Below are 18,322 nucleotides of genomic sequence, written 5' to 3' on the forward strand. Positions count from 1 at the left end.
CACGGAAACAGAAGTGATAAATCATGAGTTTCTGTCATGGGACCGATTGACGTACATTTTTCCTTCAGGAAGGATATATTGTTCCCTTGATATGGCTTCACGGAAGGTATAGTTTGACCCTGTGATGTTTACTTTCCAGCTTGTTAACAAATGTTATAAATAAAACACAATAAACATTTTACTTTTAATTTAGTTTGTAATCTATTTCAACTTAAAAAATTAAAATCGAGGTTTGTATTACGTTAAGGACGTTGGAAATAAAACAAATATTTTATTATTATAAAAATGTGATATATTCTTTCTTAAAGTATAAATATTTAACTGTACAAAATACACGATGCTTCTAATTTACATAATAATATATGTATATTTAACAAAAAATATAAAAACCATATAGAATTTTATTCAATGGCGGGCGACGAACGATCGTTTGTTAAAGCCTTTCTTAGTTTCACTGTTGCAAATTGCTGCGGCCTGGGTACAAATAGGTTATATAATTTTTGACAATCGATATTTGTTTTTCTTAATTTAAAAAGTATTATAACAGTTAGCTTCATATATCTTTTATTAAATTATTTGATAATATTTTTAAACGGTATTAACATTTATTTATTTTTTTTTAAATTAATAAGTGCAAGTATAAATGACCAATTCACGTTATTTTAATTCTAGAAAAGATAATTTTTACAATGAGTATGTAGCTCAATAGAAAATTTCTATATTTAGTATCTTATCCTAAAAATAATAACAAAATATACAAAAAAACACAATCATCTAACACTTTTATGTAAAAAAATATATATTGCCTTAAAAAAAAAAAAAACAGTGCTATGATACTAATACGAATTCAAAAAAAAAACAATATAATAATTTTACACTACGATTAATGGTTAGACATTATTTTACTTCTTACTACTTCTCTCCTAAATACTCACATGTAAACACTGGTATGAAACTCTTAATAAGCTAAACCTTCACTTATTTGTACATAGCAGTTTCTCGCCCCCATAAATCGTACCATGGTCCAAATGTATGACCGTCTTCTGGCAACTCGTTACCATCTGCGGTTCGTTTAAGAAGCTTCGTTCTTGGCAAAAGTTGAGGTCGCTGTTGTTTTAAAGCTTCGTTAAATTTCTGATCATCCGATTCGCTGTAAGGTACATCAGTCCTACGTTCATTTATACGCCTCGCTTCCAATCTCGCTTCCTCTTGGCGCATTTTTGACTTTTCTGCTTTTTTAGAATCAGTTTCATAATCATATCGAGAAGATCTTCTTTCTTGGTCACTGAAGTACGAAATATTTGACTCATAGTATCTTTCTTCTTTTCGACCATTATACTGTAATGAACTATCATCATAACTCCTGTTTACTCTATTTCTTGCTTTATTATCACGATTTTTTGACTCAATAAATTCTTTTTTTGACTGACGTCGATCCAAAGAATAATCAATCCTTGGTTCCGTATTTTCAAACAAACGAGCGTCTTTCTTTTGATGTCTCGTCTCTGTTTGTGGATAATCTCTAGTATTACCATTTTCAAAGTTATGTTTTCTGGATTTTTCTTCATTAGATCGTTTTTTATATTTCAAAGTACCATTATCGTCGTTATATATCTCTTCTTTTCGACTCTCATTGTTATTTCGCTCCAATGGATTGCCATAACGATCTGTTGGCTGTTCGTTATCCTTATATTTTAAAGTTTCAGAAGAAGCAGAAAAGGTTTTAATTTCTTTTGACGAGTCCTTAAACGTTTTGAATTCCATTACTTTCGGTGGAGATCTTTCACGTGATGGTTTTTTAGCTTTGTCATTTAGTAAAGTTGTACGAACATGGGGCTTTATAGGTGTTACCTCGATTTCTTCAAACTCGGGCATATAAGCATTCTCTTCATTCGTTTTAATATCGTTTTCCATAATTTGTGCTTGACGACGTCTATCCAGTTCTTGTTGTTTCTTAGAAGTCATATGATCATCAACAATGATACAATCGTACGGATCTGTACTAGATGCTACAGAATTATTATCCGAATTGCTCTCGTTATCATATCTTTGAAGTATTTCCCTACGTTTCACAGTTTTCATAACATAGCCATCTCCATTTTCATCATTGTAAAAACTATTTTCAAAGTTGGTTTTTATAGTACTTGTGTTTGTAAAATCAGAGTGCCGGGATTCGTTACGATGTACGAAGTCATCTTGTTTTTCTTCAACAATAGACTTTTCTGAGAAACTTTTCTTGTTTATCATTTGATTTTGCTTTTTTTCTCTTTCAGTATGTTCTTCATGTTGAATAGAACCTAAACTTCTTGCCTGTCGCATACCATTGTTAACTTTTATATCTTTTCTATCTATTGTTTCTTGAGGTCTGGAAGAGCTACCATCTTTTAAAGATGAGGGTTTGTCTGGCTGAATATTATGTTTACTTTTATTTGTTTCAGGTATTTCAGGTGCTGGTCGCAACTCCTTTTTTAATTTTACAAATAGTTTCTTTTTATATTCGGGCACAGTATCTACTATATCACGATGCTGCCAAAGACACATACCCTCCATTATCTCTTCGGAAGTGGTGCGCCCAAATTTCCAAAAGGATTTTGTTCTTTTAATTTTTTGAGAATCTTTATCCATATCCAACATATTACGCAGTAGTAATTGTTGATCGTCAGTCAAATATCCATTATTTGTGGTCTTAGGACCTGGACCTCTCTTTAAACTTTGTGTTTTTAACAGATAAGCTTTATGTTCATTGTTAAGCTGTGCGGATTTACTATAAAAATAATATTGTAAATTAAAAATAATCTAGCTAAACTAAATGAAAAAAACAAGCAAAATAAAATAAGCAAACATAAATCCAAACTTTTCTTAAATACCTGATAGGAACGCGAAGTCGTTGTGCCTCTTCGTCGCTGTAGTCAACATCAGGTTGTGGGGGTGGTTCATTGGAAAACCCGGAATCGTTGGAACTATGCAGGGATACATTACCCACTGCACCTACTGCCGACACAACAGTTTTAGCCGGAGCTACTTTTTGGGCAATCTGTTAAAAAAAGTAAAATAAGTAAACCCAAAGAATAGAAAAAAAATATTGCATTTTAAGCTGATAAAATATCCATTTCAAAATACCTGAGAACGCATTGGTAATGTTTGTGGCCCAAAACTTCTAGTTTCTATAACCGCATGAGTAGTAAAACTAGCCGCCGAAGTAGAGTTTTTTATAGCGCTTGATGCTACTGCTGCTAGCGGAGTTGGATGGAATGTAGCACTTGCTGAAGTGCTTAGAGCACTTGGTGAAGGTGCCGGCAGCGTCGGTGGTAAACCAGGAGAGCTGTTTGCCAGTCGACCCTAAAACCATTAATAAAGTTACGAAACATTCGTCATTACAACAGTAATCATTTCATATTTTATAACAAATATAAACCTTTGCTACATGATGAGCCGTAACAGTGTCTCCAAACATGCGTGCTGGTGGATGATTATGTGAATGAGGGGTAGGAGTTGCTGATGACATTTGGGTGTGCGATATGGGAGCAGGTGGTGGCGTCTCACTGGGTGTCTGTGCACTGCTCCAACGAGCGGGAGAACTCCCCCTGCAAGTAACGGTAATTATAGGAAACTGGTGTTATAAATGTTATCTTTAAAATTAAAAGAAATAAAAAAATCTTTAGGTTTCCTAGATTGTATTACGTACCCAGTTTCCTCATTAATCATGGGTTCTGTATAAGCTAATGGAAACCAGCCCGCGCCATGAGTTCGCAAATTTTCACCATATTGCCAACCTTTAGTTCGATCTCCTAGCAAAGCTAATATATCTCCTTGTTGAAAACTTAGTTGGTTGTCACCAGCAGCAGAATAAGCATAAAGGGCACGGGCTAAAGGAGGATCTCGTGATGTGCATGTTGGTGGCGCAAGAGAAGAGGGACGTGTTTTATTTCGTGTTTCTATATCTACAAATAATAACAGATTTTAAATTTATTCGGGTCTCAAATAAAAAGGTATAACACGTATTTATAGTTTATTTTTATTAAAAATTAAGGTTTCAAAGAATAATTATTTAAATTTGAGAATTTGGCGCATTTTATGCTATTTTCACCTTGTTCCATAGTATGCAGACTTGCTTGTAGATTTAAATCAGATTTGGCTCTAGATATTCCATGGGTGGGTGATCCCAGATCTGCAATAGATCTAACGTCTAGACAAGAAGCATCTACAGATCTTGTTTTGCGTAAGGCGGAACCAACGGAAGCACCATCATCGTCATCGCCATTACGTGGACTGGCGTATACATCTTCATCAGCCCAGAAAGATACTTGCTGCATAAAAATATTATATTAAGCACACATTAAGCTAAAAAATATTTTGATTTAGAAATAAAAAAAAAAAAACAATTCAATGCGCTATTTACAGTTTAAATGTACCGTACCGTAAATACGTTTGAAAGTTAGATGATAAATGTTAAATGTTTACCCTCATTCTGCTCACAAACATGGCTTCAACATTGGACGGCAGGAATTCTCTAGTCCTCGATACTTCTAGCCATTCATCTAGGCCAGTGTTATAAGCTGTTGCACCGGCTGTATGGTATGCAAGCCAATGTTTAGCGAGAGAACACTGGCGCTCTAATACAAACCCGTATCGCCTGCGTTCTTGAGTCATTGCCTGTAAAATGTATATTTATAATAAATGTTAATATAATGCAGAACAAAAAATGATATTAAAGATATTTTTAGAAATAAATTTTTAACATATTGCATAAATAAACTCGCCAATAATGTTTTTTGTCGTCATTATAATGGTCCAAATTTTTTATGGTAATGAGTTGATTAAAACTTACATTTTTTAAACTTTGTTCGCAAAAAGCGTCTAGTTTTGTTTTTTCTTCTTCCAATATTTGCATACTCTGAAAGTAATCGAAATATTTTTAATATTATTTGTTTATTAAAACTATTGCACTATTTAATGATTTTGTATAGAAATAAAACAGAGTTAAACACATAAGTGAGAACTGGTATTATTCTTGTTACTTTATATCAGACAGAATTACAGTAATAAAAAGTTTTAAAATACATGTTCAAATTGCGTACCTTCATTTCTTTGTCCATGGCTGTACCAACTTTGGTAACATTCGTTTTTTTCTTTCTTTGTTTTTTGATGGTTGCAGCGGCCTTGCTGTAACTCTCAGAGCGTAGTTTATGTTGTTGCAAAAATCTTTTTTGCTCAGACTAAAAAAAAACTCACATGAATTCTGAATTGAAAGAAATTATTAGATATTTGTTTCAAAATCATAAATAGTAATTGTTGACACACCACCACAGAAAACCAACAAAGGAAAATTGAAAATTAAAATAAATGCACCAACCTGTACGACTTTCGTATCTTTTTCCAGATTAGTCTCTAGAGGGACCAGCAAGTCTACGTAAAAGGCTTTTAACTGTGACAAAAAACAATTTACCATTATTACTTTTCAAGTGAATCTTTATGGAATTTTCGTCGTTAATAAACACATCAAGTGATATCATTTTTAAGCACTCTTATGAAACTAGATAATATAAAATCTCAAATGCTTTTAAAAGAACTCATTTTCAATAGAAATTTGTGTTTTTATTAACTTCAATGATTATTATTTGAAAGCAAAATTTACACAAACTATATTTTGACTTAAATAAAAACTTACAATGTTCATTTGTTGATCTTGTATTTCTCGATAGACTTCCACAACCTTCATAAGAGCTGTACCTGTAATAAATAAAACTGGATGAAATAACGATTTATAAATAGTCATAATTACTTCAGACCATTATTTTAAAATAAAGTCTGTTGAAATAGTCACGTAAATAGCTATATACATTATTACTTCCATTACAAGTCGATAAGTCAATCTGCCTATAACAATAAGACCTTGAATTATAATAGACATTACAGAAGGCAATCTTTGACTTTGTATGTTGTACGTCTGTTGGCATAATATTATTATGAATACATTCATAATATCTTTTTATAGAATCAAGTAGTTATAACAGTTTCTTCATTAGATTGAACTTTTAAATTTAAAGACAGAAAAAAATATATGGTAGGTAGTTTACCGATATCGGCGCATCCTCCCCAAGTTCCCTGCTGAGCCTGTCTTCCGAGTTTCCCCACAGCATCAACGTACATACGAGACGCAGCAGCGGCACCTAAATGTACAGAAGTATATTTATTTCAATAACATATTAAGTTATATAGCTTTATTGTTTATATGAAATTTAAAACAATCTTAAAGAATATAACGTCTCCACTTGTTTTGAAGTATCACAATTCCATCGGAGATTCTCAAAGCGGTATAAGTATCGATAGAAATACATCCCGCTACACAATAGAAAAGTTTATTACATTTAGCATCGAGTATAATACACTAGATAAGCCAACAGAGACAATTTGGCACCAACGATGCCCCAGTTCCGAAGCCAAACAAGCACAACTGAGGTTTTGCATATAGATGCACCCATTTGGCTTACGGTGTATAAATTAATTGTCTCCGTTTTACTGAATACACGTCATACTGAATTAATTTGACTTGTCGCGAATGAATTAGCCTATAAATATCTGATATCTTTATTAATGGGAGTCGTAGCTGTGTAAATGTTGCTTAATTGGGTCGGTTGAAATAGATCCGATTAAGCCATTTATTTCATTTATATGTACACTCGTTAAATCACGACGGGAAAGTAAAAACAATCGTGTTTAAAAACATACGTCTGTGATAAGAACATAGACATTCTATACTTTTCAAGTAAGCTTCGTGCGGTACTAATCCAATAAATACTTACCGTGTAAAGCCTTTAAGTAAGCTTTACCAGCTGTTATCATCTGACGAGCTCCAGGATTGAACTTGTCCAAGATATTCTGAAACAAAGAATATGTAATCGTTAAATTTCGTAATAAATTATTATTACTGATGAGTTTACATTTAATTTTAAGTTAAAATACATTTAATCATCATAAAATTATTCTATTAATGTAGTTCATTTGTAATAGGTGGGCCACTTTTTCCTCAGTCAGAATTAATTTGCAATTGCAAAAGAAAATGAGGTCTTAGACCGTAAATAGACGTTTAGGAATGTGGCCTTTCAAGGATGCTGCAACCTCGTTACTGAGGTGTGGCAAACTGTCGACTGCTAGCAGCATTCCATTGTAAATATTACTTAAAGCAACTTCTTCAGAAACCTACATACCGGGAAAGGATGCAAATTCTTTGAGGCAAATTTTGGAAGTTGTTATATAAGGTATGTATAATTAGAGTAAACATTATAAATAGTCCTGCACTTCAAACATGTTAATTGTTATTGAATAATTTAGAAATAGCCTTTTAGATCTAAATAATGTATGCAAGCGGCATATTGTATAAAATTTTGTATTATTATATGCCAACTCTTTCTATCGCTTTTATGTTATACAGGAGCTTAGATAACAGAACAGCCGGTATTAATCGCATGCCATATTCATAAATATAGATACGAAGTGAAAGTAAAAGGCGGATGAGAGATTCTAACATCCTAATCCGTAGGTTATAGGCATATTACATAAAGGCGATGCATTTTCCCTTTTACCCCAATATCAGGGTACGTGGGGATACTACGTGCTAATGTGTTTTACGGCCTCGTGATACTTAATGCCTGCCGTGCTGTGCAATGTTCTGGATTTTATTACTCCAAATATTTAGTCATATTATATTATAATAAAAATAAAAATAATTTATAATATAAGAAACTACTTTATTTTATTAGATAATTGTTCACATCAAAACCGCTTGCCTAAAATTTGTCCATGTCTCTATGGTATCCACACTCTCTCTATGTATATGGAGTTCTTTATTACTCAGCAAATTGTTAAAACTTACAGACATATTTCCCTAAGGCGCTTTGAAGCAAAACATTTAGGCCAGGCTTTTAAAGTTCTTGTTATTAATTTTGTAATTTTCATCAGTGGCTTCACTTTATTGCTTCTAGTTAGCGTTAATAGAAAACTATACATATATCAGCCAAGTCAGCATAGATTTTAAAACACCATTACGACATCTGTATATATCAGTCAGCCCATTGTGAATTCTTCGACTCATAAATATTAGATTTTTTTCATTCAAATGGTAGGAAATAGATATATTTTCTTTGTTAAAACAGTAATTAATTTTTATAATAATATGACTAAAGTTTTTGTTTTAATAAAAACATTATTTTTTTCCAAATGAATACATTTATACGTATAAAACCAGATTCAAACGAAAACTTATACGTTGTCAGGTATAAATAAACATAGAGATCAAATAAACTAGATTTTACGTAATGTAAACTTTGCTTGCGAGAAGGCATCGCTACAAGGAAAAGCAGTTTGAAACAACAAATTCGTTTTCCTTTTGCATACACAACGTAAGATACGGCATATTGTGAACTAACAGCTCCTACAGTAATACAGGCGGCTTTATTCCATCCTCTTTATTTGTGGGGCACGTACCAAACGACATTTGGTACCAAATTGCCTTGGGTAGACTCCGTGACTGGACCCCTTCTACCACTCTCCTTCTAATGTCTTACACACGTTTTCATTTTTTGATACCTTGATCAAAGGTCTTGGTAATTTATGTTCTTTATTTTATTTACACTTCCCATTCCAAATAATTCATCAACTATTTTATTTGATAAGTATTTATGAAAAACGCCTTTGCACGTATAATGTAAATAAGTATTATAGTTCTTTACATGCTAAAATATAAAATATCAATAAAGATTAAAATTGTCCACTAAAAGTAATAAACAGTTACTGTTACCTCACATATGCTACTGTTTATAAAATACAAACATAAAATACGACATAATTTTAATTAAATTATAAAGATTATAAGCTGATTCTCATCAAATAACAAAAGTAAGGCGATTTTAATTAGTGAGTAAGCACATGTGATCCTACAACCAAAACTAAGAGATTATCTCTTAAATATGTTTACAGGATTAAAGACGTTGATAACCTACATCATATTTAATTTGTACCTTTATCATAAGAGCATTTTGATCCTATTTATACATCTAAGCAAATGTTGGCTATTAATATTTACAACGCTTTGTAGTAGCTCACTCGACATTTTATTGAAGTACGAGTAAATATTTCAGAAGAAATGACCTGAGTTCCGGAAAAATTCTGTTTAATATCTTTTGAGTTGTGGAAGTTTTTGATATTTCTTTAAAGAATAAATTCTTCTGATATGTTTTTGATGCTTTTACTGGATACTTGTTGCCTGTATTCAGCGACTACACGATATCTACAAGACTACAAGCAACCTTAGGAATAACTGTAATAATATCAGCTAAAAAAATTGTAAACCAATTTTATTCGTTTAAGAATTAATTTTAATTTTACTTTAGTATGTAATACACTGTAATCTCAAGATATACTATGCAATTTTCGTTTAAGCCAATGCTTATCTTTATCAATATAAAGCCAGACACGTAGAAATGCGATTTAATGAGGTAGATGTGGACGAAAGAGAAATCCTTTCAGATTCTTTATTGATTTCAAATACTTTTTTTTTGTTGTTGAATTTTATTTTGAATTCCTTAAAGAAATATATATATCTCAAAAACTTCTCTGTGCATATTTAGGTGAATGATGATCGCTTTAAATTACTTAGCAACTAAAATAAATAAATTAATTGCTTATCAAGTATTCTTATTAACGAAGTATTAATAGAGTTTTCTTAAAGATGATTTTTATTACTTTAGTTGCTATTAGGCAAAGTTTTTATTAAATGACTGGCATGTAATTTGTAACCGATTCAACAATGCATCTCTTAAGTTCTTTGATAGAGAAAAAGAAAAGTATTCCCTTTAACTTTCCTAAATGAAGTTGACTACAAAAGGCGGAGTAAAACGTAATTCAAATGAGCATTGCCGGCGCCGACCACTCCTGCCTTCGATTCCGTACTTTAAAAAGTTAAATTTTTAGTAAAACTTTTCGTCGTAGGACTTTTGAATACGCTTTGTAGTTTGAATACAGATTTATTTCTTTCCTATAATGAATTGTATAGATATCTCCTTACCATTAAAAGTTATGTCGAAGATATTCGCTGTTTTAATCTAGAGGATTTTTTTTTAATAACGATAATTTAATTACTATATAATTCATATACATATGGTTATAATATTTTTTCATGTAAAATAAAATGAACAGGATCAAAAATATGGAACTTTTACAATAGCATTATTCATAAAAAAATGTTAACGGTGTTTTTGCTGAAATGTTTTAATTTTATCCAAAGATTCTTAGCACGTAATGTAGCCTATGGTGTTTCTATATAAAACTAAATCCTAATTTTTATATAAAATGTTTAAATAGAATGAAAATGGAATCATAGATTTTTAAATGCGCTGTTAAATTATCATGATACATCACAACAACAATAAAATTGTAGCTCAAATTATAAAAATACTATTTTCCTCATCCATTTGCGAATTCTTATAGTAAAGGCTGAGATCATCCGTGTATAGAATTATGTATGTAATACGAATCAATGAATCGATTACAATATAATATTGTTACTATAGTACTGCATTTTTATTTTTACTTAAGCTATTTTAGCTTCAATAATTACGAGACAAGATTGTTCATAGGGACTACATTTGCTTGAAATTTTAGTGATAGGTATATAGTGGTTGACAATATAAAAATAAAAAAAAAGAAAGTCCATTTCATAATGAACAATTTGTTCAAAATACATTTCATTCAACATTTACCACCTAATGGGCATATGAGTAATTCCTTTAAAAAGTTGCTGTAGATGAGTATAAAGCCAAAGTTACATATAAATTAAGCTATAAGTTACATGAAAGAAAAATGTCGGAGCAGACGGTGTTTGGTTTAATGAAGCAAACTCATATCAAGGGATATGTACCTTTGTATCTTGTAACTTAGTTAGTTTGTATAACTTTGACACTAAGAGGAGAAAGGTGACGAATGTAAACATGACTTGAATGTCAAATGTTATGAACTCAAACAAGGAGCCTGGTAGAGTATTATAACATCACATATATTGTCAAATTGATTAGAATTCATTTATATTACAATCGAATATATTTAATATTGTAACGAATAACATTTTAATTAGTTTATTATAATGACATTCAAAAACATATTATTTAAATATTTCGTTGTTTAATTAACATATCAAGAACATATGGACGGAATCTGCTGAACATTAATTGCATCAAGCGGTCGACTGTTCTATCGGAATTATCGTTTCCCCATCACGTCATGCGTCCAAAACTATTTAACATTTCGCTGGACAAATATGAGCACAACCGAATTTCATATCATATAAAGAGAACAGTTTAAAAATCAAGTAATCATGGAATACATACATTCATAAACCAACATACGTAATCGTGCAACTTATTATGCGTCACTTGTAGGAATATCCAAGACTATATATAAACAAAATAAAAGAATAAGTATTTTTATGTTACTCAAAGATTAAATTTATATGAATGTTTAGTCTCTATTTCAAAGGTCAATATCAAAAAATCATTGTTTAATTTTTTTATTACATCATACCTTTGAATGTTAAGAATTATTCTATATACTTAATATTTTTTTCCAAGCAAATCAGATCAATCTTAATTCAAGTAATAAATAAATGAAATAAGCAATTAACGTTGTATATACGCAGATGATTATGATGCAAAATGCTATTTAAATGCAAAATGAAGATGCCTTGAGCCATTTCTTGATGGAATTTATACAATATGCTCAAGTAACTTATAAAACCTACTTTAAGATTTACGTAAGATTTTGCAATTTTAATATTATGCTCTGTTACATAAAACTTCTTCTTTGTATGTTACTTCCCCATTTGCGTCCAATGCACGTGTTATTTCAAAGCACATCTTTAAATTTGCATTTCATTATATCTAGAATTTAAATACTAGATTCCGTAAGCATATTTAATATTTGGTTAAGTAACTACGTAGCAGGTTAATAAAGATGTTTATAAATACCATTGTAAGCTATGTTTATGTAATCTCAGTCAGTAATTAGACTAAAATGAAACTAAACACACTAATGGATTCGCAATAATAATTCATTTGCACCGCTTATTCCAATCGGACAATATTAAATAACGCCGAGATATTTTCCCTCAAATAATAAGTTGTGAAAACATCAGATCCGCCGTCTGCGGTTTATAATGAAACAGTCAGAACGAATTTTATTGTGAATGGACTATAATTTGCGGTTGTCTCCGGATTATACGGATTCCTGACAGCAGGTTAAATAGATGGCCCAAAAAGTGTTAAGAAAATATAACATTGAATGGCCTTAGTAACGCAAAATTATATCTTAACCTTAAGTGTGTGATTTTCTCTATTTTTAATAAAAAAAAATAAATGATTTATTTCTTGTACAACGTAAAGGTTTCATAATAGTTTTCTTAATGGACTAATTTCAACATTAAATATGTCTTACCGCTACTTATTTACCACGCTCTAATTTTTATAAACAAATGTTAATCTTTATATTTGCTTTAAAAGCCTTCTTTACTACTCTTCATTATGTATTGTTACTACATGTTATGTTTAGTGAAATTTTATAAAATAGATTTGGATAGAAAATAGTATGTACATATTTTATATAGAACATTTAAGGAAGTGTAGTATGACTCATAACAAAGACTTGTCATAGTCCTGACATAGAAAAGGACAGCAGCAATGGAGGGTCTTTAATAGATGTTCTGAGTTTTTCTCGATATAAATTTAATACGGTGATACTTCGAAGAATATTACGCAGTCTAATCGCAGTCACGATTTAAGACAACAGCCGCGTTCCATACATTCTGTAATATTCTTCCGCAATACACTTAATGGGTCTTTATATCCTATTAAAGTAATAAGTTCTTTTTTTTGTGCACTTCAATGTCCTTTAAAATCTTAAGTAATAAATCATAGGGCTTATTTAAGCTTATTTAATGTATGACTTTATTTAGGCTTTTAGACAACTAATTTTAAAGGTTCTTTCAACATTTACCTTGCAATTAAATGCTGAGATAAATAACACAATAGTGTTCATTCAAATAGTAGAGCATACTAAATCTATAAAACATTTCCCTATTATTGAAGTCTTGATCTTAACAGTATATTCTAAAGTTCTTTGTATCATGGAATATAAATTGTAAAGCGTGTTCATAAAATGATTTTCTACAGTACAGCTTCACTGTAATGAAATTCTTCTAGTGTCATCCTCTTGTACAATTAAAATTCATACATTCGTGCGGTCGGAGTGTTGAATTTTCACTGTCCAAATCCTTTGTAAAGATTGTTATATGTTTGTAATAAAAAATATATATTTATAATTTCTATATTCTAACAGATTTTATGTATGCATACGTATTTAAGTTGATGTAAAGGTCATAGAATGTTAAAAAATACCTAAAATGAATTGGCTTAAAAGATTCTAATTCAGCGACGGCTGTGAATGTGCATGTATATGTACGAAACGAATAATTAAACTAATTGCAGCAACATGCATTACATACATAAGTTTAATATACGCACTTAAGCGTTGTCCCAGCTTTGCTTGAGTTTTTTAGTTTTATATCCATATATTTTTTTTATGTTAAAGAATGATAGACGGGTTTATTAATTATCTACCTGATGTTAGCCAGCTGCAACAGCCCATGAACCTTATGTATTTTTCCTTGTGCTTTATTATCCTAGTTATTAAAGATATTTCGATTGTTGAATTATGTGATTGGAGTGAAGGGAAATGGGACTTACATTTTCCGTTACAAAAATTTAGTGAAATCTATTAGGTTCGTTGTTTTAGTTAAACGAAGTAGACACTAGATTTGAATTTGTTATTTTGAATGCTGATTTTTGTTTTTCTCTAACTCATTAACAAAAAATATACATATTTTTATTTAGTAGGTATAAACAAATTGAAAAAGGTATCAGATTGTAGCAAATAAAGTATTGTTATTTGTTATACAAAGTTAAAATGAACACTGAAATCATTCTTAATCCACATACTAAGAATATGCTCGAAACATACAATATTTAACTTGATAGTACATATTAAATGACTAATTCCTATGATTTTGGCTTTGAGTATACGATTCGGCGTTACCTGAACAATTTTGGACCTTTAATCTTAGCGTATTTAGAAAAAAGTCCCACGTCATACACATTTTTACTGTATTGCTCGCGAAATGAAGACATTATTTTATGTTTTATTCTCGCTGTTATTGTACTTTTTTTAAAGTAAAAAGGAAACCGTTTCAAACAAAAGTGACAGCAGCATCTTTTTGGATCAAAAGAATAGTTTTTCGATTACAAAGAAATCAGAAGTGTATCAAATATGAAAAAACCTTGAGATTAAAAGGCATTTAATATATTTCTATCATCTTTAGTATAGTAGCTGATTATATTTCGCTTCATATATCTTAATTTTTATATGATTTTTATATCTAGACTAACTTCTCTTTTTCAAATTATAAAAAAAAATTACTAGAACAAATTATTTTTATGTAACAGAAAAACATACGAAAGTATTAGAAAATCTGTAGGCAACTGATTGGAATGAAGATAATGCAACCAAAACTGGAATATAAATTGTAAGAACCCAATTATATGTCGTGGTTTTTGTAATAGTTACTTGGTAACCATCAAAGGCATTGGTTATATTTGTTCAAACGTTCACGGCTGGTCAACTAACTGTATAGGGTATTAATCGGGCGGGGCACGTACGCTTTACAACCTGTCGTGCAAATATTTATCCACATCGGATTTACGTGTTAACCGCGCGGAATTGTAATCAGCTTTGATTGAACGATGTTGAGACTAATGATTTTGTTTTGTTCCCGTAATAACGTGAAGGTAAAACAAGAAGCCGGTCAGATATTCGTCAATGTGAATCAGGAGGATGATCAACTAAAACATTTATACATGTAAAAATATAATAGAAAATCCGTACGTAAGAAACAATTTTAGTATAAATGATTAACGAATAATTTATTTTAGCATGTTTTATAAAATTATCTATAGAGTGTTGAAATCTTTAATAAATTTGAATCGTTTTAATTTCTTTTTGAGATCATTAAAGTGAATAGTTCCTAATAATTGTATAAGTTGTAAACAACATGAATCCTAATTATCTTCTACAAATCTTCAAAAGATTTGTGACACACGAAAAATTCTGTTTAAGATTTTTACATATTTTTAAATTTTTTCATAAAGGTTTTGCTACTAATAATAACAAGCTTGTGTACTACTTACCGCAGTTTTTAAATATTCATGGATTTGTCAAATGAAAAGTAAAAGTATTATAAATAAAAGAAAAAAAAATTTTCTATCCAGTTCAGGAAAAAAATAGATGTTATAGAAGATATAAATTTTTCCATTAATTTTTACCGTCAGCAAATGTGAGGTGCAGTTTTATAGAAAAAAATATAAATACTAAAAATTTAAAACAAAATTTAAAAAATATTTCTAATTCATCATTGAATATCAAATTACCACCTATAAACATTTTGCTGACTTTCACGATGTTTGCAAAACACATTTTGTTTTAAGACCAATACAATGTACTACTTAAGAAGCACATGCAATTGATGATAAAGCTTTCACCGATTAAAAACTAACAAAATAAAAGGCATTAACTTCAAACTAGAGTCCTCTGATATTTCGTTCAATGAAGGTTATAAAATTAAATGGTTCCCGAAGACATTACGAAGTTTTCATTGAACCAAGAAAGTAGTAAGTGGCTTACCGATAATTTGATTAGAAAGTCATTCGGAGGCTAGTGATATCATTACTCTCTCCTCGGACTTGCTTATTTTTGACGACTAAAATTCTACTAACTTTTTATCTTTTTCACATTCTTATAAATTGGACCATCAATTTGTTTCGGCTACCTTAAAAAAATGTCTAACCAGTAAAATGGAATTGTCATTGTTAAAATATTTAAATGTTCTAATAGGATCCATATAACACTAACCTTACTTTATCATTCAATATTGAGACTGCATTCAAGTTTATAAAAGTATTAAATTAATGACACATGATTGACAACACTATGTAATATAATTAATTAAATAAACAAATATTATGTGCTTTCATTTCTTGAATTTCACTAACACGTGTAGAATTTCTAACAAAAATGTGTCCGTGAAAGTAGACATTAAGTATAAAGACGTTGATGTGTTTTGTATAATTCTAATTTCGCGGCAATGGCTGACTTAGTGTGTCGTATTGAAAGTGTTACAGAACAATGGTATTAGTACGATTGTTTTAAAACGAACCATCGATTCTTGTCAGTGGCGGATGAATAGCAACAACCATTGTTTGTGAGACAGAATGTTAATTACCGACTATTTGGCAAACAATTTGAAGAATATTTTAGCTGTTGACGATAAAACGAGATATACGTTACTTATTTACAAGGAAATAAACCTCATTAATGTTAATAAATGTAATAAAGTTATAAATGTGATACTATCTAGTTAAAAAAGTCTCAGTGAAAAGATACTTAAATTCGAGATTTCTCAACGGCACGCGGCGTCTGCCGGGTATTATGAAATAGCGGAGCACTTAATTTGCACTGAAACGTAATATATTTAAATTAAAATACACATTTTGATACATTTTATTACAAGTCATTTCAATTGCTTATTAGAATATAAAAATCTAGTTTACGTAACCTGAAATCGGTTAATATTGATTAATACAAATTTTAAGCGAAACGTTCATGTGGACAAACCTTTTAACAAACAATTTACTATAAGTAGGTAATCACTAATTCTTTATAATTTTTAAACTTCCATCATGTTAAAATACAACAAAATATCTTAGAGGGAAATGAAATTTTCTGATCCTATCATGCTGGCAATACGACATCAAGTACTATTAAATACGAAACCTTTTCTGTTTCACGCGTAATTAAGAAAATATTTCTCGTCTAGTGACTAATTTCAGTTCGTTTAAGACGAAACAAGCGAACCGGGCCGTGATAGTACAGAATGTAGGCAATTACGTAAACGACAATCAACCGTACAAAGACAAGAGGGAAAGTCGAGTAACGCAATTATTCAGATATGCCACGTTAACACTTAACACAGAGCAATATGACGGATTACACGACGAGTTTGCGTTTACAAATGACTATTAATACGTTTTAGGTTAACATTCACTCACGTCAATTTCATATAATTTACTCAATCTATATTTATTTAATTTATGCTTAATAAAATTTATAATTTGATATTATTTGTGACTCTAAAGCCAAAGATTCCGCGAAGATAATAACTTTACACAATAAGTCATGTCTTAAACCTGATTTCAATATACTGAAATTATTCACACATAAGTATATGTAAATATGAGTGGAGCTTCGAAGTGCAAGCAATCTTGTAAGACTGTTTTAGATGTAAATAGATTGGCATGCAAATCTGTTCCGGAGTTATATAAACATGAAAAGGAATTAAGTAATGTAACAAGCTTGTATGTGAACATATGGGAAGTACATAAACTTATTTGTTGAATATTTGAAACAACATGATAAACTTTCAACGTTAATGAATCTGTGATTGTATTTTATATCTAATTTGTAGTTCATAATTAAAGAAAGGAAATAATTTAAGAGCATTTTAAAAGACTTAAAAGAAGCTTTGGATAACCATACCATTATTGCAGACGGAAGAAAGCTTAGCTTCACTAAACAACCACCCAAAAGGTTTCATCAAGCAAAATAAATGTCCGCTTCAAGACTCAATAGTGCCCATGTGAGTGTACATCTAAATAGCTACAAATAAGTTCCCAATGTACGTTGTCGCTTTTGTTGGTTGTGTGCCAATCACGTCCGACTTTGAACGGTAATTTAGCCAATCACATCGATTTCAAAAAGTCCAGCTATGCTTATATTTTTATTTAGTGCCAGCGAGACACAACTGTCAAAGTTTTTTGATTTATTTACAATCTGTTATAAAAATAAAATTTTGAGATCCTTATTGATAAAGTTTATGTAATATGTAAGAAACGTAACATTTTCCCGTTTTTAATTATTTTTTCAATGTTAATAAATAATTTAACAGAAATCTCTTAAAAGTAATACAGCATTAAGAAATTTCAAACATAATTTTGATAATTCCAAACTAAGTCAAATGCATCGAGTGTGATATATATAAATATAAACTTATGAAATTTAAAATAATATAGAGAAAACACAAAAGTTTATGACTACTATCATTAAAAACGATTAAAACTTGATAATATTTCAAATTTACATTTTTTTATGAATGTTAATTTACATTATT

General features: G+C 30.3%; 1 protein-coding gene across 2 annotated transcripts in view; it reads right to left on the reverse strand.

The window, feature by feature from the left end:
* Window positions 1-269: 269 nt before the first annotated feature.
* LOC116771386 (uncharacterized) overlaps window positions 270-18,322 on the reverse strand; it is a 97,014-nt gene continuing 78,961 nt past the window's right edge. For both annotated transcript variants that reach the window (XM_032663233.2, XM_032663242.2), the window contains 13 exons: window positions 6,804-6,879; window positions 6,078-6,170; window positions 5,669-5,730; window positions 5,354-5,425; window positions 5,079-5,216; window positions 4,829-4,894; window positions 4,462-4,653; window positions 4,088-4,307; window positions 3,686-3,941; window positions 3,416-3,584; window positions 3,121-3,339; window positions 2,868-3,034; window positions 270-2,764 (listed from right to left, as the gene is read on the reverse strand). In XM_032663233.2, the coding sequence (XP_032519124.1) occupies window positions 979-2,764; window positions 2,868-3,034; window positions 3,121-3,339; window positions 3,416-3,584; window positions 3,686-3,941; window positions 4,088-4,307; window positions 4,462-4,653; window positions 4,829-4,894; window positions 5,079-5,216; window positions 5,354-5,425; window positions 5,669-5,730; window positions 6,078-6,170; window positions 6,804-6,879 (3,516 nt within the window). In that variant the 3' untranslated portion in view covers window positions 270-978. The remainder of the gene's footprint in view (window positions 2,765-2,867; window positions 3,035-3,120; window positions 3,340-3,415; window positions 3,585-3,685; window positions 3,942-4,087; window positions 4,308-4,461; window positions 4,654-4,828; window positions 4,895-5,078; window positions 5,217-5,353; window positions 5,426-5,668; window positions 5,731-6,077; window positions 6,171-6,803; window positions 6,880-18,322) is intronic.

This window comes from Danaus plexippus, chromosome 8 (assembly GCF_018135715.1).
Source record: "Danaus plexippus chromosome 8, MEX_DaPlex, whole genome shotgun sequence".
NCBI classification, from domain to species: domain Eukaryota; kingdom Metazoa; phylum Arthropoda; class Insecta; order Lepidoptera; family Nymphalidae; genus Danaus; species Danaus plexippus.